General features: G+C 40.4%; 2 protein-coding genes across 5 annotated transcripts in view; both read right to left on the bottom strand.

Moving 5' to 3' along the window:
• The window catches only part of LOC104942658 (huntingtin-like), a 17527-nt gene extending 3694 nt beyond the window's left edge, over positions 1-13833 (bottom strand). Inside the window, exons 1-12 of the mRNA XM_010767911.1 lie at positions 13674-13833; positions 13225-13288; positions 12958-13058; positions 12175-12321; positions 11971-12091; positions 11719-11864; positions 11432-11616; positions 10476-10699; positions 10221-10347; positions 9135-9259; positions 8827-8937; positions 8573-8650 (exon numbers count right to left, since the gene is read on the bottom strand). Of these exons, the coding sequence (XP_010766213.1) occupies positions 8573-8650; positions 8827-8937; positions 9135-9259; positions 10221-10347; positions 10476-10699; positions 11432-11616; positions 11719-11864; positions 11971-12091; positions 12175-12321; positions 12958-13058; positions 13225-13288; positions 13674-13804 (1560 nt within the window). The 5' untranslated portion in view covers positions 13805-13833. The remainder of the gene's footprint in view (positions 1-8572; positions 8651-8826; positions 8938-9134; positions 9260-10220; positions 10348-10475; positions 10700-11431; positions 11617-11718; positions 11865-11970; positions 12092-12174; positions 12322-12957; positions 13059-13224; positions 13289-13673) is intronic.
• The window catches only part of map4l (microtubule associated protein 4 like), a 107498-nt gene that overhangs the window by 68018 nt on the left and 17543 nt on the right, over positions 1-21937 (bottom strand). For all 4 annotated transcript variants that reach the window (XM_010767908.1, XM_010767905.1, XM_010767907.1 and 1 more), the window contains exon 2: positions 18615-18808. In XM_010767908.1, coding sequence (XP_010766210.1) covers positions 18615-18798 — 184 coding nt within the window. In that variant the 5' untranslated portion in view covers positions 18799-18808. The remainder of the gene's footprint in view (positions 1-18614; positions 18809-21937) is intronic.

Below are 21937 nucleotides of genomic sequence, written 5' to 3'. Positions count from 1 at the left end.
CAGAGTGTCTGGAGTCATCGTGATATCATTGTGATGACTACCGTAATTTTCGGACTATAAGCCGCGCCTTTTTCCCTATTTTTCGACGCTGCGGCTTATATAACGGTGCGGCTAATCTATGGATTTTTACAGCTAACGGCCAACACCTTTAACTCTATGGGCTCTATGGCCGGTCCGCGGACCCCCACCTTTAAGCGGCGGGTTCCAGCAGGAAAAACTGGAGGCCGGAAAAGAGTGAGACAGGTAGCGCGCAAAAGTAAAAGTGGAACCGAGAGTGATATGCCGCTGCTGCGGCTTATATTCAGGTGCGCCTTATAGTCCGAAAACTACGGTAATACATTGCACAAGCAACGAAGGATGGAACCCAATGCAAACAAACATGGCAACAGGGACATTTCAATGATTTATTGCCAAAGGAAAGGTATATAATTTATTTGAGAAATAAAAGCTTACATGCAGGTACTACCTCCGGGACTGGGTCAGAATAGGGTCATGGAGGCTTGATAGAACAACAGTGCTACTTTGATGAAGGGAATGAGTGGAAATGGGCAGGTTATATACTGGAGGCCTGGTCTTCTAAAATGTACTTTCCCATAAAAAGACATGCCAAATACGTTTTGGAGGAACATATTCTCTCTGTAGAGGGGTGACAGAGAGGCAGGATTTGGCAGAGGGACGGACAGGGTGACAATAATGTCTTAGGAGTTCCATGAGAAATGTTATCTGTTAATATCAAATATTTTTGACATAATAACTTGCTAGATTGACATATTGGCATATTCAGTCTGATGGTCAGGGTACATGTCAGAACCAGTACCAATCAATGAGATATATTGTTTGAGACAAGGGAGGATCACCCATCTCTATCACCCTTAGTACAACAGCTAAACCTCTGCTTTATTTTTTCATAAATCCCAGACTCTCTTTCTATTTCTTTTTATTTTCACATCATCTGTCTTTTTATTTTGTGTTGTTTTTCTTATTCATGGTAATCTCCAACTGTCTTTCTTATTTTTTTCTACATATCTTGTCTTGTTACTTATTCATCTTTATCTTATTTATTCTGTAGTTTGAAATGTTTTGCTTTTCCTTTCATTTTATTTTTTGACTTCATAAAACTGACTTCTGCTATTTCAATCAATCAATCAATCAATCAATCAATGTTTATTTATATAACCCAATATCACAAATGTTACATTTGTCTCAGTGGACTTCACAGTTTGTACAGAATATCAGTATGACAACATATTTGAAATCTCATCCATCCTCAATGTCAGTAAGGGCAAACCTTTAGTCCTGCCCATGTTGTATCCCTACATACTTTATTGGCCTTTGAAAAAAGTCAAGCAGTTTCCTTTTCTAAGATTTAACCAGTCACATATATTTTAAAAAGGGTCATAAAGATCTGTTAATCCCAAATTGTGTGACTATTCTCTATCCTATGAAAGAGAAAAGTCACACAACTTGCATCATTATGAATAACATTGAATTACAAAGGTTCATTTCTTTCTGGTTTGATTGTCTTGTTAAATGTTTAAAGTGAGGAATACTGTAAGTCACATATTTCACTAAAGGAACACATTATTCATTTTATTTGTTTAAGATGATTTTATAGGACAGTTTAGCCTCTTTTGGAGAACTAGATTTGAAAGGAGGAGATAGAAGAGATGATTTAATCTGTAAACTCTACAAAATGAGCTAAGCGGTGACCCCACACTTTAGTTCAACTAATCATTTTTTAAAAAACAGTTTTCAATAACATTGACTTTTTTGAATTTCTTGATCATTTTAAAGCAATATTTCATTATGTTTTTATTAGGCTACTTTTATCAGAGAGTGCAAAGGAACTGTAATTACTTTCAGATATTTTCCATCCGCACAGTTTTCATGATGGGATTTATTATAACTTTTGACTGACCTTGGATGTAGGATCACCCAGGTTTAAGTCTAGTCAGAGTGAAAGCAGCAGAATAAAGTTATACCGCAGTTTGCTAGTGTTTCACTCAAGCTGGGAAGGAACTGTGTTTGCTGAGGCATGAGAACACATCTCTGCAGTGTGTGTACTTTCACTGTACGTGTGTTTGAGCGAGGTACAGGGGAGAGAGAGGGAAGAGGAGAGAGGGACCACTGCATTAATAAGTAGTGTGTGTGTGTGTGTGTGTGTGTGTGTGTGTGTGTGTGTGTGTGTGTGTGTGTGTGTGTGTGTGTGTGTGTGTGTGTGTGTGTGTGTGTGTGTGTGTGTGTGTGTGTGACTGCAGTCACATGTGACTGCAGCACAGTGGAACATCAATACCAGCAGCATCACACACACACATGCTGTTCTGGTGAGGTCATCACACACAGACACACCTTGGCTGTCACTGCCAATAATTTGGATGTGTGTGCTGAGTTCAGCTGATATGTTGAAGTGAATATGATGTAACTGAAGCTTTTACAGCACTTCTGGAACACTGACAGACACAGCATCTGTGTTGTGTGGAGCCTAAATGGTTTTAGCTTTAATTTACGAGTTGTAGTCTCGTTGTAATGCAACAGTTTGGGATGAAGAAGTGAAAGGACTGCTTATTAAAACTTGATTAATTCTTGCAATGTTGGCCCTGATTTCTTTCAGTTATAACATCGAAATCAGCTAAATGCAGCAGGATTATCAAATAATTTTATGTGACAGTAAAATAAAACAACCAAAGAGACTTGTGTCCTTTTGTGAAACCAAAATCACCGTTGAGTTATTTTTACATAAATGTACTTGCGTACTCCAAATTAAATGTTACTTTAATGCTTACGTTGCTTTTTTTTATGTTGCTTTCTTATTTTGTGTTCTTTATGTTGCTTTCTTTATGTTGCTTTCTCACGTAACGTTCCATGCTTACAACTTGCTTACAACAAGTTACGTTCTAACTTGATATGGAATATTACATTATCAGTACAACTGCTACTGTAGGAACAACGGCAAAAACTACAAAACTAAGACCAAAGTCATAAAAAATGTTACTTCCTGTGGATCATTTTAGCTATGTTGAGAGAGATGGTTCTGAATTTCTTTTTAAATGTTGGTATTTTAGTAAACTAAAGCAGCATACACGGTTTGTTTAAAAGTAAAACACAGTCGAAAAAAATTCATCATGCTATTTTTAGGCAATAGCATAGGTCTCAGATATATAAAAAAATATAAAAAACATGTCTATGAAGTGTTTTGCTCAAAATACCAAACAGATCACCCATTCTAGCCATGCCTCATATCCCTCTATTTCAAAAGTGCTGATTTGGAGAATAAAGCTTTAAAAAAAAAAAAGATTGATAAAAAAAAAAGGCGGGGGCTGAGCTCATGCGGGAGATTCTACCGGCAGATTCTGCGGTGATAAAACGCCATTTCATGGATTATCAAGGATTATTTCTGAAACAGTATGGAGCTCAAAGGCTTTCTCTTGCCGGTTATACCACAAGGTGAGTTCCTTTTTATTTCCTTCTTCTTCACACACATGCTCTCCAGTAGAGGTTAGCTCTGAGTGTTAGCGATGCTAATGTAAATACCGACCATATTACGTCCAAAACAGTCAGGCATTGTTTCTGATAGCAACGTTTCTGATATAGCCGTGGGTGTAAAGCCAGCCTACATTTCCGATATTACGTCATATCGGACGCAAATCTCTGGATCATCTCCGTTGTAGCCCCTTTTTGAGATTTGGGGTACGGAGAAAAGGAGAGGGTTTATTTTTTGAACGCTGCGTGAGTTCCCTGACACACCGGGGACACATATTTAGTAAAGAAGACCATCAAAAAGTGCATTTTGCATGATAGGTCCCTTTAAAGCCAAATTCTAGTGGAGATTTGAAAATTAGGTTAATTTGCAATTCAAATAGATGAAAACCTGCTGGTTTGGGTAGAGTTAAAGAGAGAAACCCCAGAGGTACCAGCAGCTTCCACAGGTCTGTTTTCACAGTAAAGGATTATGCGACATGTTTTTCAATGACCATGGATTGCACCAATTATTGCCACCACTCTGGTGAGTGTGTTGTTTTGCTGTTTAATTGACGTCATCGACAACGACAAAAATCATACGCCAGAGGAGACAATAATCTTCCTGCTCCTCTGCCCTCCTCTCTGTTTCGGTTCCGTGTTTTTTATTTCCCCCGCATTAGTCATACTCATGTCATGCACTCTCTTATTTTCTCTTAGATCACAATCAGTTCTCATATTCAATCCAGTTCTGTTTAAAGGTTTGCACCATTTTGGTGTATCCCTCCCAGACCATTTAAACAAAAAGAATAAGCAATTTATCTCCATCCCCCTCCCTATGCTCTTTCTTATACCTGTATGATTATTTTTCGAAGTTGTATTCACCCTCCAAACAGTGTCCAATGTTATGTGTTCAAACATTTGGTACAAGGGAAACATCCACACTCATTGATGAAGGCCCGGTCCCCTACCAGAAAGGGACACCCACTCAATGGGCATTTCCACTTGCGGCTCGCACGGTTAGTACGGTATACCGTTATTAGGCCCTTGTAGGCCAGGCTCACTTATGCTGCTTTTCATTACAGTTTATTGCGGGGCAGTTAACGAAGTAACGCAGTGTAGGCGGCAACCGCACGTCTATCTTCAATGCGAACACAGAAAACAACATCAGCCTTAGCTGTTTAGCACTCAAGCTCACAGCTCCTCATATCTGTTCAGAAAACTAGACCAAAAGTTAAACAAGTACATGACCACAGACTGTCCTGTGTCATGGCGAATACAAGTCGCTGGTTTATTTATGTCTGTATAGGCCGTTGTTGTGAGTGTGGACGTCCGGAGCATAACTGCGTTAGCTTAGCCGATCTCCCATTCAGAAAACACGATTTTAAACTTCTTTCGCTCTGCATTCTGTCTGCAGACTTGTCAAATGGCATTAATTATGGTTTTACTAACACGGTATAAGTATGTTGTTACTCGGCGCATAATTTTGAAACGTTCGTATTACAACTAAGCAACAGTAAATATGTTCATTTTGTTCTAGTTGTAGCCCCCTTGCCAGCGATTCTCTTTCTAGTTTGGCATGATTCAGCAGACCCGGTTGTTTGGCCCGGAAAGAACCTGGATTTTGAGTGCCAGAAAAAACCAGAACTGTGAACAGTACCCGTTAGCCGGAACACCCCTAGTGGAAACGCAACCAAAAAACGGGCCGGGTTTGGCACGGCACGCTTAAAACTGTGCGATGCGCTGCAGTGGAAAATGCCCATAGTGCCGCTGCCTCCTCCTCCTTCCCTTCCCCCTCTCGCCCTCCCTCTAAGTGCTTGTCTTTTCCAAGATGGTAAGTGACAGCTGGAGTGACTATGTGAATGCTGGCAGTTTAACTTTCACCTACCCCTGTCCCTTTGGCTTGGAGAGATAGACTTAAGCATTAGCAACATACACATGCCAATATTAGGTGGCATTAAACAGGGTCAAGGAGCAGCGGCAGGGCAGGTCTGCGCATAGGAGATTAAGATGATAGGGACGGATTTCAGGCGTTTTACTTTTGGGAATTATGTATAACAAAGAGAAATCAATATTAACAACTCAAAAGGTTTTGTGTTTCCTAGGTCTCCTCTGGTCTGTAAAAACTCCTTTGAGTTTGATTTCTTTATAACAGACGTCATTATCAGAAATGGAAAAACTTTGACCTGCGTTGCATTTTCAGCAAGGCCTATTACACAAATTTAGCTAAAAGGATTCTCTGCATTTACCTCAAAGATCAAAACGGAGTGCGTCCATTCATGGGGGTAATGAGTTTACTGTTGCTGTGGTGTCTGGAATAACTCACCTCCGTGGTGTATTCATCAGCAAACGTTCATTTGGCAGTTTACATCCATGACTTCCAATGTCACTTTGTCCTATTATGCATTTGACGCTTTGACCCAAGAAGGTAAGTCGATCAGCCTTGAAGTTTTATCAAAATTAAAGACATTTCTTACAAGCTTACTGACCCTTCATTAGGGTGCGGATCGTTGAAATGTACGATTCCGATTCTGGCATATCGATCCGGTTCTTATCGATTGCCCGTTTCAAATTCCAAATCTAAAAAAAGAGGTCAAAGTTTAGATAACAAAAATATCTTATTTTTCAAGGTTTAAGGAAATTTTATAAATACAAAAAAATACACAATAGCTGGGCCTTATTTCAACTGAGGTAGCGCAGGAAACCTACGACATAAGCATTATCCAATCTTCCTGTTCGAGAACAATAAAAAGCAGTCCGAGCAAGCAATAGTGACCAAATGGTTGAACTAAAGTGCCTTCAGTGCACAAACACCTGGCTAACTCAACAGTTCTGTTGAGAAAGATCCTGCATATCAGGCCTTTCTGGTAGTATGCCGTGATCTTTCTGGGCAAATGTACCCAGCAGTGGGCAGAAAACCCTCTCACTAGGGGTTGAGGAAGATTGCACACACATATCATGAAAGGCACCTCTGAGAGCAAAGGAAAGTGGTTATTTTGTTCCACCACCAGGGTAGCAGGGTCATCAGATGTCATTGTGGTGGGCATGTCTTGTAACATCTTCAGCCTCTCTGATCAGTCTGGTAACTGCTGGGTGACGTGGTGCTTGTTGATAACGTTCATTTATCTTCAGCTTTCTTCAAGCAGCAAAAAGCTCCAAGCAGAGTCCATTTTTATCCCTCTTGCTGCCTGCAGGGAGTGGCTGCTCCTGCCTTCTTCCTCCTCCCTCTCCAATCTTCTTCCCTCCTCTTTCTCTCTTTGAAGTGAGGGACTTGCTGCCCTGTGTTCCCATCTTCTTCACACGGTCTGTCTGTGGCCTGTTCAGACTCAGTCAGCTTTCCCACCATCACCTTCTTCCCTTGATCCCGTCCCAGACAGTGCTTCCTCCACAATGGTTGTTTGGAAACGAGGGTCTAATGGCAGTGCCCTCTTCAAGAAAGTTTCTGATGCCATCAGTTTTGGACCGCTTGGAAAGTTTTCCCCAGACCAGCGAGGACAGCCGGCTTCAGGACTGATCACCAACCCTGGTGTCCTCCCTCTTCATCAACAGTGAAATTCTCTCAAGCTTTTCGGGAAATTGGAAGATCTGAACCCCTAAGTGGGCTCTTCTTCAGAGGAAACACAGAAGGGGGATTGTGATAAGACTTCATCCAAGACTGGAGCAGATTCATCTGCCCCTTCCAAGATCGCCCTCTGTCAGTCAAGGCAGTCGGTCCCTCTCCCATTGGTTTCTTTAGACGCTGAATTCGACGGCGGGCTGCTTGAATGTGCAGGATAATTGCCAAGGAATCGTTCGCATCATGGTAGCAGGGAAATCCAACGAGTCTCACATCAGAATGTAGAGGAATAGTGAGCCGGAGCATAATGTAAGCGCCGGAGCGGCGGTGGAATCTTGTACGTGCGAATGGGCGCCCGCCAATTTGTTCTATGTGTTCTTCGCCAGCACACTTTTAACATTTAAAGTCAAGTGCTGTTACAGAGGGTGTTTGACACCTTTTACTTAATATGGAATTGTGTTACATCAAAGCCGAAATTAGGATGAGTGGCCCCAACGGTCAAAAATGTTTTTTTTTCTTTTTTTTTGTTTTCTCCCCCTCCCAGACTATCAGCCGCAGCGCCCCCCTTATCTGGGCCCCTCCTTTGCGACTGGCCTATGTCGCCTATCCAAAATCGGCCCTGCCTAGTACCTTACAGTGGCAATGTCTCAAGATTTAGCAAAAATACACCTTTATGAAATACAGTAACACAAATACACAAATCCACGTAACAACACAATCCAACAAAAATGAAAAAGTTTTTTTTTGGGTACCGGCCCTGGCGCCCCCTAGCCAGTGCGTGCATATTTCAGCAGCCGCGCTTGCGCGCGCACTATTTGTATACTAGGCGGGACAAACACGGATTTGAGAACAATGTGATATTTGTTTATTATTCTACGTGTATATTTGTAAAGCATTTCTTAAATATGCCAATTGTTGCGTTCGCTTTGTGAACAGACAATAAAGTTACTGTCTCATGAAGATGATCATGACTCATCTATATAAGAATTCAGTTTTTATCAGATCTATATGTGACCTGCTCTATCGAATCAGTCGCATTGGACCCGAAGAACATTTTGAGTTTGTATACCACTGCTGGACAGAACGATATTCCTAGATTCTAAGAATATCAGGATTGTGTACACTCCAAATAATTAGCGAAATATGTCACCATTATATAATGACTGTCACCGGAGTCATCAGTTTGAGAAACAAGGCCTTCAAGTTTTCCTTTCNCATCTTTCACACACACACACACACACACACACACACACACACACACACACGTGTGTGTGTGTGTGTGTGTGTGTGTGTGTGTGTGTGTGTGTGTGTGTGTGTGTGTGTGTGTGTGTGTGTGTGTGTGTGTGTGTGTGTGTGTGAAAGATGTATGGAACCATCGCTCAGGGAAACCAGCTCCTTTACGGGCCCTGTCGTAAAGTACCACTTCACTCTGTGTGGGGTCGCAGCGGTCGCAGCACACTGCTCAGTGTTGGAACCATAAAGACTGCCACACACGAAACAAAAAACTGTACACAACACACAAGTAAATCTATCATCAGACATAAAACACATATTACTGACCTGTTGTACACAAACTGTCGCCATGGTGGGTTCTCTGGAGAAGCAGGACTTGAGGTAGCTCAAGATTTCCTCCACACACTGACGAAGAACCAACACACCATTTTATTTAATGGATTATGTCCATGTGAACAACTGTGATGGTACATTGGCTTATAGGAAGAAACAGATGCATGTTATTTATTTTCTCCTTCTTGCTTCTTCTAATGAACTCTAACAATGTCTGATTTCAAACAGAGCTGTTTAAATATCTTTACCTTGCTGATGTCATGTAGTGTGGTGAGCTCCAGGAGCTGAGAGAGAACATCTAGAGCTGAACGCAGAAATCCTCCAAACTTCTCCTGACTACTGTGGAGGTCCAGCGTCACCTAGGCGAGAAGAAAAACACAATTAACAAAAGAAACGAGGAAAAACTGTACAAATTAGTTTGAAACTTCATTTATAGATTAAACTGCTGACCATTATTTATTTTGTTTTACGGTACATCTGCACAGTGGCAGATAAAGATGAGGCTACACTAATATGATTACTGATAGACTATTTGAAGCTGGATGCTCCTTCTGACCTTGTAGTTGGCATGTGTAGCTTTGAGGACGTCGTAGAGCTTGAGGTAGGTGGGCAGGTGGTAGAAGTTGCCGACGGTGGTAGACTTGTTTACGGCGGTGGACCCTGTGCCGTCTGCTGGCCTGCCTGCTCACAAGACAAACATTTTAAATATTCAGAAACATAAGTAAGACTTTCTTTTAGGACTGCACCATTGATCGAAGATGTTACCGAAATCACAAAATGGACTATGCAATGTACAAATCAAAGTAAGCGAGATATTCAGTAAAGGCTAAGTATGTAAAAATATCATTCTGAAAGACCTACAAACGGTTTGGTACAGATCCTCAAAAAGAGAAAATGTATGTTTCATTTCCTCTATAACCGTTTATCATATTTGAATTACAATATCAGTCCATATAAAAGCCACTTGTTTATTTGTTTTAATTGAGCCGCCCTATAGTCTGTCTGTGCTGCTGCATGGTCACTGAGCATGTTCCATTGCCTGTGTACAGTGGTGTAAAGTAACCAAGTACATTTACTCTAGTACTGTACTCAAGCACAATTTTGAGGTACTTGTACTTTACATGAGTATCCCGATTTTGTGCTACTTTTTACTTCTACAATTTAGAGGTAAACATTGCACTTTAACTCCACTACATGTATTTAATACCTTTAGTTACTTTGCAGATATTGATTAATGATATAAAACATAAACACTTACATAAGACTTTAGTAACACCTCAACTAAATTCACAAACTACCCATCAGTAAATAAAATAATAAAATGTACTTTACCAACTATAATAAAAACATTCATGCATTAATAATTATAATAAACATGTGATATATATATATATATTATATATTATATATATATATATATCATTCCAAAATGGGCCAATCTGCATTATGAATACTTTTAGTACTTTTAGTACATTTTAAAGCTACATTTTTACTCGAGTGAATTAGTACGGTCACTCGAGTAAACATGTGAATACAGGACCTTTACTTGTAACAGAGTATTTATACACTCTGGTACTTCTACTTAAGTACTTCTTCCACCTCTGCCTGGGTATATAGACATATAAATACACTGCATATGTACCTGTGTTGATGTCAACACTTTTCTTTGGGCTCATGGGGGCAGCACTGGGCTCCACAATATCCTTCTCCTTGCCTTTCCTCCTGATGGGACTGAGGGAGGGGGTGTTGCTCAAGGAGGGGAGGGTGGCCTGAAAAAAGGGGGAATAGATTAAATCATAATTAAATAATATAACAATCAGCCTTCCAGTGGATGCAACTATGTGATCTGCAGATATGACTGATCAAATCAAACAACAGAAGTATTGCAAGTGGTTACTTTAATAGCTGGTCCGGGGGGGGTGTCGTCCAGCACGTGGGCGCAGATGTTGAGGATCTTCAGTATGTGGGAGAAGAGCTGCTCCACCATGGCCACCAGGGAGCGCTCCGACAGCCCTGCCCAGGGCTCCTCCATCTTGTTGGGGCCTCCACTTGTGTTGGTGCTACCACTGCTGCCTTCCTCCTCTCCAGCCCAGGGGTTGCGCATGCATTTAGGAGCCACAGCTGGGAACATGAATAACAGACTTTTTACAGCTTCTGTCTCTAAATCTGGGGGTATTTTTAAGGCGAGTGAGGTCACCAAAAAAAACAACTAAATTACAGTACTTTAAAGATTTAGCTCATTTCAATTTAAGGCACCAGCTCTTCGATGGTTTGGCTTACTTGAAGTAAATGTACCGGCAGGTTTCTAGCCATTTCTATTGTCATGATTTTTGCAGTTTTTGCAAGTCACTTTGGCTAAAGCTTCAGCTAAATGAAATATCATGTTTTAAAATGATGGGTGAAAGTTCTTTGAGGAACTCGAGCAACATGAGTACTGAAAATATTTTCACCGCACCACCATTATTTATTTACATTTCAGAAGATGTTATCTTTACAGCCCAGAATGTAAAAAGGGCACTTTAATGCACTAAATAGGTTACGTTTTGAGTTGAGACTGACACGTTTGTACATTTTAAACGATTTCGTTTTTTTCTAAAAAAGGGAACCAATTAGTTTTTTTTCTCTTTTGTTAATGTATATTTGCTCTTTAAATAAGCAAAAAAACGTCTTATCCCAACTAAAATCACAACTGACTTATTGTCTTAGGGGGCTTTATCATGTGAAGAGTACAGGTCACCTTCTTTCCTTGGACCCTCGCAGCACACGAGGAATAAACTTCTTGGAGAGCAACAAAGGAGGGATTCCTCTTCCAAAATAATATATGAATCTAGAATTTCTATGAATATGACCCACCAGCAAGCAGATTGCCAGACAGCAAAAGTGCATCTTGGTGTGAGGCCAGATCAAGTGGAAACCAGGCGGAGGAGAGTAAGGAGAGCACCATGTTGGCCATGCCTACTGTCAGAGTCCTGCGCTCAGTGTCAGGTGCAGACGAGGAGGAGGCTGAAGAGGCTGGAGCACTGCCGGTCTGCGACACACTGCAGAGCCGAGAGACAGGAGAGGATCAGTTACTATTGAGAAGAGAGGAAGGGAAAGGAAGAAGGAGGAGGATGAAGTAACAAGAGAAGGAGTGCACGTACCTGAGGGCCCGGCCCCTGCTGCGGTTCAGACTAGAGCGGGAAGAGAAGCTGCTGCTGGAGCTCACATAGCCGCAGTGCCAGCCTGTACTCCAGGTGCACACTGGGAAATGTGTAGCCAGGAGGCATAAGGCCTCACAGCAGCCAAACTGTAGAGAAACAAGATAAAAGGAATCGTTTTCAAACATGTTCATATACAAAATACAAGAGAGATGTTCTGTCCAGGGAGCAAACTAAAAAGGTGTGAAAGCTCACAGTCAGGGCTTTGGAGGTAGAGGAGGTGAAAGCGTGGGAGATGGCGGTGACGACTCTGGACAAATTGTTCTCGATTGTGACATCAGACACGTTGTTGGACAAGTTGTAGCCTCTGTACGTCCTGGCAGAGAAAGGAATCACAGATGATTGACCAATGAGGCTTTAGCCTATGAGATGCGACATCAAAGGAGTGTGTTTCCGTACCTTGTGATGGTACTAACTGTGAACTGGGAGGGGGGTTGGGCCTCGTGCATCAGCAGCTGCAGGTAGACTGAACTCTGGTCCCGGGCAATCGCCACTACTGGGTCCACTTGACCCTGGTCGCAGTCGTAGAACAATCTGGAAACCAGCCTGTTGAGAGAGAGAGAGACAGAGAGAAGGGAACATTAGAAAGAAGACACCCCAAATTCAAAGTAAGTACAAAGAAAATTGTACTTCAAAGTGCTAAAGAGTGAAGCAGAAAGCAAAACAAAGTCATGTGTTTTGGTCATCCAAACAAAAACCCACTTATCTTACTACTTGTAATGTGTTATATTGTTGCTACTCTTATTGCTAGCAATAAGTAAGAATCTTGCTTCTGGTGTTTTTACAAGGAACTGGTTAAAAGAAGATTTTCTAATGAACTCTTAATAAAAGGATCTTGTAAATAATGATATGCAATGGAACAATTAGAAAAGAAGATCATATCTTTGAAGATAGAAGGGAAAAATGGATGAGGTATAGAAGACAGATCATTACTAATGACCCTCTGGTTAGATTTTTCATCGATTCTAGGTATGAGAATCAATGATGTATCCTTTATCATCTGGTAGCTAAATCCCAATTAATTTCTAAAAAAGTAGATAAAGTCAAAAAGTACCAACTCTGGGTTAGAGTTTAATAAATTGTAACTGATTTTTTCTTGTGTGAAAGAAACTTGCTTTTCTACAGTAAAGTCCAGTATACCTGATGTGTATTTAGTAAATACAGTATATGATGAGAGTTTACCTGCTGACAGCTGACGCTGCCACGTGTCGGACTCTGGGGTCGTCATCTCCCAACAGACGGATGACCAAATCGTTCAGGACTCTGTCCTGCAGGCGCAGCCGCTAGATAGAGAGGAATCGGACATATTAGGGACCACATGTTCCAAGTTTCAGTGTTGTTTTGTGTGGTTAACAGAATTAACTCAAGTTTAACATTTTGGCATCTAAAAACATAAAAATACTTACTTCTCTACAGCAAGACTACCAGGAAGATAGAATGGAGACTTACCCCAGTGTAGTGATGGTCCCCTTTGTGCAAATGTTCTGTTCTTCTCTCCAAGAAATTCACTAACCTAAAAGAGAAAAGAGTGCATATCTTTAGTAATAATCCCAGAGATCAAAGACTTACCATAACAATATTATTGAGGTATTTATATAAAATGTGTAAACAAAGAAATAAGGGAACAATTGAAATTCATCTTAAAACATTGTTTATTGTGCGTTTTGTAAAGAAAATTGATAGATAATAGAAGATCTGTAACCATTACTGAACAAAAGCGTGAAAAAAGAAAAATATTACATTATCAAAGATAGCCTATTGCAACACCCCTAACAGTTTATAAATAATAAAAAAAAATAAAAAAGCTTAGTTATTATACATTTTTATTCAAAATTGAAATAGCACGATGCCTCAGCCAGTAGCTCGGGTAACAAAACAAAAGTTTAAAATGATCCTACCGGAAGTCCATCTCTGCCAGAGTCTCCAAGAGCTCAGTGCGAACGAGCCAATAGGACGAGTCCCTCAGAGCAAGAAGGTCTATCATCAACTGCAGGCCCAGCTCACTGAGGGTACTGCTGCACACGGTCATGAGGCAGTGCTGAAACACACATTCAAAAAGGTCAGCCTCTTAACTCTTAACACACAAACACACCCACCCAATGATTACCGTAGTTTTCGGACTATAAGGCGCACCTGAATATAAGCCGCAGCAGCGGCATACCACTCTCGGTTCCACTTTTACTTTTGCGCGCTACCTGTCTCACTCTTTTCCGGCCTCCAGTTTTTCCTGCTGGAACCCGCCGCTTAAAGGTGGGGGTCCGCGGACCGGCCATAGAGCCCATAGAGTTAAAGGTGTTGGCCGTTAGCTGTAAAAATCCATAGATTAGCCGCACCGTTATATAAGCCGCAGCGTCGAAAAATAGGGAAAAAGGCGCGGCTTATAGTCCGAAAATTACGGTAGTCATCACAATGATATCACGATGACTCCAGACACTCTGGTTGGATATTCAGGTGAATTAAGCTATTAATGAATATGGTTGCCTTAAGCCTCTAGCCTGAGACAGGGATGAGGACCAAGCTACACACCTCCAGTCTTTTTTCATCTCTCCAAGCTGTAGTCTTCAGCACTAACCAACGCTGACTCAAGTGACATTACTTTAAGACATTATGACAAGGACAGACATGGCTAAATTAACAAGGACCAACAAGAGCACCACAGAGGTACTCTGTTGAATCTTTTGTAGCATCCAATAGAAAGAGTCAAAGGTTATCAATCAGTAGAAAGTTGAAAAGATCAAGGACATCAGAGACAATATATAAAGAGAAACCCAGTGGGCCTAGAATTTATCCTTGAGGGGTCCCACATCAAGGTTAATATCCTATCACATGAGGGTCTGTGGTGCATTAGGAATCTGATTGACGGCCTATGATATGAAAATATTTGTGAAGCCCGGTGGTAAAACATCTGTTGCTCACACACAGTGTCTCTAACACCCATATGGCACTTACAAAATGTAGCCTAAAGACCAATATAGTTACCAGTATTTTATATAGTCACACAAACGCACAAACAGCCAGAGGATGTGTTTCTGCTTATGCTGATCATCATCATACCAGCTGGGCATGGGTATGTCACACATTGCATGTGAGAGAGGATACGACAGGCTGGTGGTTTATCATAAAGGATTCAGAAATAATGCATGCACTTCTGGCCGATGTGCCACCTCCATTTAGCAGCAATATATCAAACTAATCAGCAGCCAGCCCTGCCAATTTATTACCATGATGAATCTGGAATTGGTAACGTATACATGAAATTCTGATAAGCAACTTGACATCTTTAAATGTCACATTAATGTTTCAAAATACTGGAAAGTTATAATAATTGAATTTACAACTGCTTCTTCAGAGTTTTAATCATAAGTTAAGTGTCCTCATCTTTAGGAGTATTACTCACCCTTTATCAAATGTCATGTAATGTCTTTTGATGGAGTTTTGTATATTGTGTATAAAATTGGTCTAGTGTTTTTGGATCTTGACCGATAAAAAGGACTTAAAGTCAGGGTATCTTCCCAGTGAATCCCACACATATTAACATAGCTTATCTATCTACAGGTGCTATCAAAATGTTGTTCACTTAAGCTTGTTGTTATTTAAAAACGGACACCTATATACAGTCTCACATTCAACTCATTGTACCACACTGTGCCACTGGCAGGGAGCTGATTGTGTGTGTTGATGGTAATGATGCTTACAGTATACTGTACAGCACTGTCTCCAGGCTGACACAGCACAACAATGACAGAGAGATAGAAAGAACACATCAGCGAATAGAAGTGAGACCAGAGGAAAAATTAAGCACTAAGCAATAAGAGAAAACAATAAAGGTATAATGAGTCAAGATAAGGCCTGAACAAAACAAGAAAAACACAGGAGAAATAAAGAGAGCTTGAGAAATAGCGACGTAGTGAGACACTCAGTTAATTTAAGTCTAGACAGGGTTAGCCGAAGTGACAAGGCAATTACACTTTATCTTTGACACACACACACACACACACACACACACACACACACACACACACACACACACACACACACACACACACACACACACACACACACACACACACACACACACACACACACACACACACACACACACACACACACACACACACACACACACACAGGATCCCTGATGGCCCTGATACATAGAGTAGTCTAAGGAGCTTGTAGTGTCTGTATTTTGTGCAGTGATACTAACAGAACAAAAAAAAGTCCATTATTATCATCGGACTGCTATTGATAAGTATTAAAATCACATGATCTACTAATTTTACATGTTTTAATATGCAGTACCCTACGTTGTTGAAAACAACATTAATTATTACAGTAACGAATCTTGTTTCTACGGTATAACATCTGAGGAGAAAGCCATTGTATTGCAGCGCATGTTAAACTCAGAATCAATAAATGATCACTGCATTAGTACAATTGTTAACAATAACAACTGTCCTTTGGTCAAGCAGGGCTGGGAAATAAATGGAATTTTAATTTCATGTACAATTTTGGCATCCAAAAGGATGAAAACAAGATAATTCGATTAGTTTTGCCAGGTTATGCTCATATTTTGCTCATTTCCTTACAACCAACGGCTCTATGATTGAAGGGGGTTACTAAAGTGAAGTATCCCAATGCTGACCATATGTTTGATAGCTTTTCTGAGCTAACGTTAGCTCACAAAGATAAAAAGGTTTGCTAGTCACTTATTACAACTATTAAGAGAGAGATACGTTTTCAGATGTGACAAAAAACACTAATTTATTATCATCTCCAGCTTGCTTTCGTGTTTTAATATTTGATAAAGTTGACCATTTAATGAATAAACGATTCAAAGAGGACTTTACTCAAGGGTACCAGCCCACAGAGGAAAGAAAGCAACTACATTTCATCATTCTCTCAATAGAAAATAAAAACTAGTGGCACAAATGACCCCCCTCCCTTGAGGTTTGAACAAAGCCCCCTCTATATATTAATCCATGTCTCTGTGTCTCTACAGGGCTTTTGTGTCTGCTCTATTTAACTCCCCGGCTCTGGACTGCTCTCCTTTCCTCAAATCCTCCAGTAGTCTCTTGCTTCTTTCCTAATCTCCCAGCTCTACACTTTATTTCTACCAGTCATCCATCTTTTCTTCACTTCATCTGTAAAAGTCAGAATGTTTATGCAGAGCTTATTTTATAAAGCTACATGTCAGGCACTTTTACAAGCAACTAATGAAGCTTAGTAAAAGTTCAGTAATATAGACTCATTATATGTCTCTTGTTTTTATCTAATCAACTGATGGGTGTTTACTCTTTCAAGCTAAACCAATCAGATGTTGCCAAATTCTCCCTGAGCCAATGATAACATTCCTGTCAAACTGGTAAGATGACTCTTTACATTTTACACTTCTGACAAACACATATTTCCCTAATGCTGCCGACAGAAAACAAGACAGAATGTAAAAAACCTATCAAATTACTACTTTATTCCTTCAAAAAAGAGCCTCAAGAGAAGTCTGTTGACTCATCTCGAGCAATAGAGTGGTGCAGTGACGAGTCCTAAAACCGGGAAGTGAGTTAGCATTTTACCACGTCTCAGAGTCAATGGGATTTCTCCATAAGATTTTGGAAAATAGCTGGAAATAAGGTCTGTGGTTGACACAAATTTAAGAGACAGATCACGTTTTGTTCTACGACATTAAATACATAAGCAGTGACCCCACTGGTGAGTTTTGAAGAGTTTATGTGTCTGAAAAACGATGGTTGTTAACAAGTGGCTGAATAGGACTACAGAAGTTGTCGAGGACGTTGTACGTCATTACGCCAAACACGTAAACACTCCCGCTAAGTTTGTTTGCCCCTGTTCTGCTTGAAAGCAAGTACCTGCCTCCTACCTGCCTCCTGTTAAAAACAGGACCTGCCTCCTGTTAAAACAAAATTTTCAACTTGTACAATTTTGAATCTGTATTTTTGAATATCGATCTTAAGTTGGCGTGACGTTGAAGCAGCGACCCTGCTGTAGTTCGTTTATAGCATAACGTTAGCATTTTGCTTCTGGCGATTAGATTTAGGATTCGAACATTATAAAAGCAGGGTAGACATGTGGAGATTATTCCGGTTGAATAAAACGTGCATTTATTCAAACAGGTTCGTTTTTCCACGAACCTTATTTCAAGCCTTTTTTTTTTCCAAAAATGCTTTATTGGGAGGAATCCCATTTTTTTTTTGTCAAAATCCTATGGAGGAATCCCATTGCTTTTTTGTCGAGGGAAACCCATGCGCAGCTTACTTCCGGGTAAATACGTCATCCCTGCACCACTCTATATGGATATCAAAACAGTTTCATAAACTTTGAATGGCTGATAAACTTTCTTGAGTCTGAGAAATAACCAATATGAGTTTGTAGTGATGTTATCAGGGTTATCCCAGCTGAGCCTTGGAGACCACAATATATTTTATACAGCAAGCTTTTTAATGAAAAGATGTTGTTATTGTGCTGTAATGGGGTTTTGAAAGTTGAACCTTTCTATAGACGAAAGGATCAGGATGTATTGGTCTCTGCTGCTTCAATTTGAATCATAAAAAAATATAACTAAGGTGTATTACATTAGTTATATTTTTGAATTCATAAGACATGGTTTTATCCTTTAAGAGAGCTTAGGACACAAACAGTGCAATACAGTTTTATTTTACCCAGACGACTTCAATTCAAAACCAGTGACTCTTGTAAATGCCCACAAGCCAACTCAACTCTCACTCCCTCCTGAAAAGAGGACGTCCCTAGAGGGATCAACATCACATCCATGAAAAGCATCACTTCCTCTTCACATCTTTGCTCAAACGCTCACAGCGACTCACCACTCTTGGTGTCCTTTCCATCCAGTAAGGGTCGGTAGTCGCTCTTGGAGACCGTCTCCCCCACCTTGTCATCATAGCTCTCTTTCTCCAGTGAAGCCACAAAGTCCCTCTTCATTAGGGCCTCAGCAGGGGCCCCACCTGGGACCCCACCTCCACCCAGAGCATCTCGCAGGCTCAGGTCCATAGTCCTGTTACTATGGATAGAAAAAGGAGAGGTGTGATTACAATTATTATTTGTTTATGACTGCCTATTTTTTGCTCTCTTTATTTCCTGTTCGTCATAAATAAAACTGCACCCTCTTCCTTTCAATAATCATCATTCATACAGTATGCGACTGACCTCTTACATCTTTTGCAAGCTTGTCGATTCAGGTGAGAGTGCAAACTATTTCTAGACAGATTGCAGATGCAGGATGATAACAGAAACTGAAGTGTGTGATACATTTCTTTACCCTGTGCTTTAGCTGTTCTACATACAGACAGTATGTCCTCTCTCTCAATAGAGGTACATGCTTGCTTGTGGAATACCAATCTAAGGGAGAGTCGAAGGGATAATAACTATTGAAACTTTGGTGGATTTCAATTAATTCCTTATTTCAATGAAAATAGAAAAACTGAACCAACTACCTCTCTTTACTAAAGCTACTAAGATATATGATACGATAATACTTCAATGGTCAGACCAAGTCTGAAAGTTGACTTGCATCACAGCAGCACCATTTGCAACATCAACATGGATAAATATCAAGACACAATACATGAAAAATAACTGATAGAAACATGCTCAAAGACCCTTTAGCGTGCATTTGATCTGGGATTTAGCTCTGTATTTACTGTTAAGATTAACTGATGCACAAAGGAGTGCTTCAGCCTGACTTTATTGAATCGTGGGACCCTGTATCTTTGATAAGATGGTAGCAGTCCATATTTGCTGTTCAGAACATGGTTTGGGTCAGAGATGATGTTGTTGGACAGCCTCATTAGGTTGTTATGATAGGATGACTCATAAAGTCTCTTTATATACCTGCAAAAAAAAATTCTACTGAGTGTAGATGTTATTTTCTACTGTCTTGGCACTCATCTTGATATTATAGCAGCTATTGAACATCAAGGAGGCACTTCTACTTATGAAGTGGTCAATACAAAGATAAATAAAAAATGGCCACTAAATAAGTAAATCCTTTATCTATCTCGAGTCTCTGCAGGTCTTTTTCCCATTAACCTTGTTTTTCAGCCTAGATTCTGGAGTGTTAGCGCCTGGCAACAAGATGGTAAAGTGTCCTCGTGCATTGACTTGCCGCTGTCAGGCATCAAGATGCCACCATTGTGTGGAGCGACACAGGAAACAATGGGTGCCAGTGTTTTGATGTGCGTCATACTTTGCAAGCGTGTGTTGCCAGTACGGCTGATTCTGCTACTAAACTAGAGGGGAAATATAAACAATCTTTTATATTTCAGAACAGCTTGTCACTTAAATGAGCTGGTCCAGCTTAAAAAGGTCCGTCTTCCTTACATAAGCTTGAGGTAAAGTGGTCAGTAGCTTCCGGGATTCCATTTTATCATAAGGTGGCAACCAAGACACAGGGACTTAGCTTAGCATGTTTCATGTACAAATAAACCTTAAACACACTGCACTGCCACTGCCAGATTCACAGCAATAACCTTAGTACTAATTTCCTATTTGATGTCACACACGCTTGTTTTCCTACTGCACACTTGATAACATGTTAAAGTTAACTCTCAAAGACGTTTGCTACTTGTAACACATTTTGGATAGAAAACAACTTAAACATGTTTTCCTTTTTGTATTCCCTGATGCTTAGGCCAAGCGGGAATTGCAATACATTGGCAGAAAACCTAGAATAAGAGTGTGGACGTTATTAATATTGTGGTAACCACTGTCAAGTACCTTGTCTGTAATGACATTCAGTGCAATGCATATGAAGTTCTTATAATAATTTCAGTTAGTAAGATACTGGACATTCACGTCAGGGTTTGAACAACGTATTGGTTAACTGACCCTTCTTCAGAGCAGGCTAGCTGTGCAGGTTACCATGGTGACTGACCCCAGTTAAACTTGAATCAGCTTATTGAAACAAGCCCAAATGCATCCAGCTAATTTGAAACCTTTTTGTCAGTAAATGGACTGCAGTTAGTTTGAAGAGTACCTGATATGCTTTTTGGAGTTGTCCCTTTCCTGTAGTATGTTCTTTAGGTTTGTGTGCATGTAAATGGTCTGCAAAGGCTACAATCCAAATGTTCCCTCCAGAGGGAGTTCCTCTCCCACTCTAAAAGTAGCGGATACAACCCGTTTCGTTCTCGTGTAAACAGCGCCTAAGAGGCTGAACAATCACAACAGAACCGACCAGCTAACGAATGAGAGCACACTGGGGTCTGGTTTGAGACAGAGGGTGAAAATAGGTGCTGCATCACAGGCAGTATGAGAAAGAAAAACATTCACAGTAGAGGTACAAAATAATTGACATTAAGAACTGGAAAATGTATTATAATAATAGGGCCTCTTTGAGAATGAAATGCTTCAAATTTCTATTATTTTCCTCTCTGTCACTGAATGCTGCAAAATGAATGAGTCAACCTGCAAACGTTGCATTACATTTTAGTAGTGTTTAGTGCTTCCAAGGGTAAAATAAAAAGAGGAAAGAAAAGTAACATAAACATAACTTTATCAAGAGAACTCAAAAACAGAGACATCGAAACTAACTTAAAGTGGACCTATCATGCTATATTTGAAAGATATATTGTAGGGCCATACCTATATAAAACATGTCTGTGAAGTTTTTTTTTCAAAATACCAAACAGTTCATGCATTTTAACCATTCCTCATTTCGCTCTATTTGCTCTTTTCCAGCCCTGTTTTTGCAAGGGCTGATTCTGCTTTTGTGGCAGACTACAGCGCCACTTACAGGCCTGGCATATGTACTACAGCGTCTCCAGCGCTTTTGAGCGGTCTCTCATTCCCCTGATAGGTGGAGAGTTGCCCATATAGGCGGAGCACCCCTTTTCTGACGTCAGAAAAATTCAAATAATAATCAGCTCTGTTGCAGCCCCGTTTTCAGGATATTTGTGGTATGGAGGAAAAGAGATAGGGTTGTGTTTCTGACACTTGGTAATTCCCTGAACACGGGGACACATATTCATGATATAAAAGACGTACAAAGTGCAATTTTGCATGATAGGTCCCTTTAACAATGACTTAACGAATAAACCCTCAAAGAGGATTGCTTGGACTCATTTCACCTGCTGAAAAAAAACTGTCCCGACACTTGAGAGCATGACCCCTGGACAATCCTTTTCCTTGTTGT

The sequence above is a fragment of the Notothenia coriiceps genome, unplaced genomic scaffold (genome assembly GCF_000735185.1).
Source record: "Notothenia coriiceps isolate Sejong01 unplaced genomic scaffold, NC01 NC01_scaffold00004877, whole genome shotgun sequence".
NCBI classification, from domain to species: Eukaryota; Metazoa; Chordata; class Actinopteri; order Perciformes; family Nototheniidae; genus Notothenia; species Notothenia coriiceps.
Note: the sequence above shows the minus strand (reverse complement) of the source record. Positions and strands in the feature narration are given on the sequence as shown.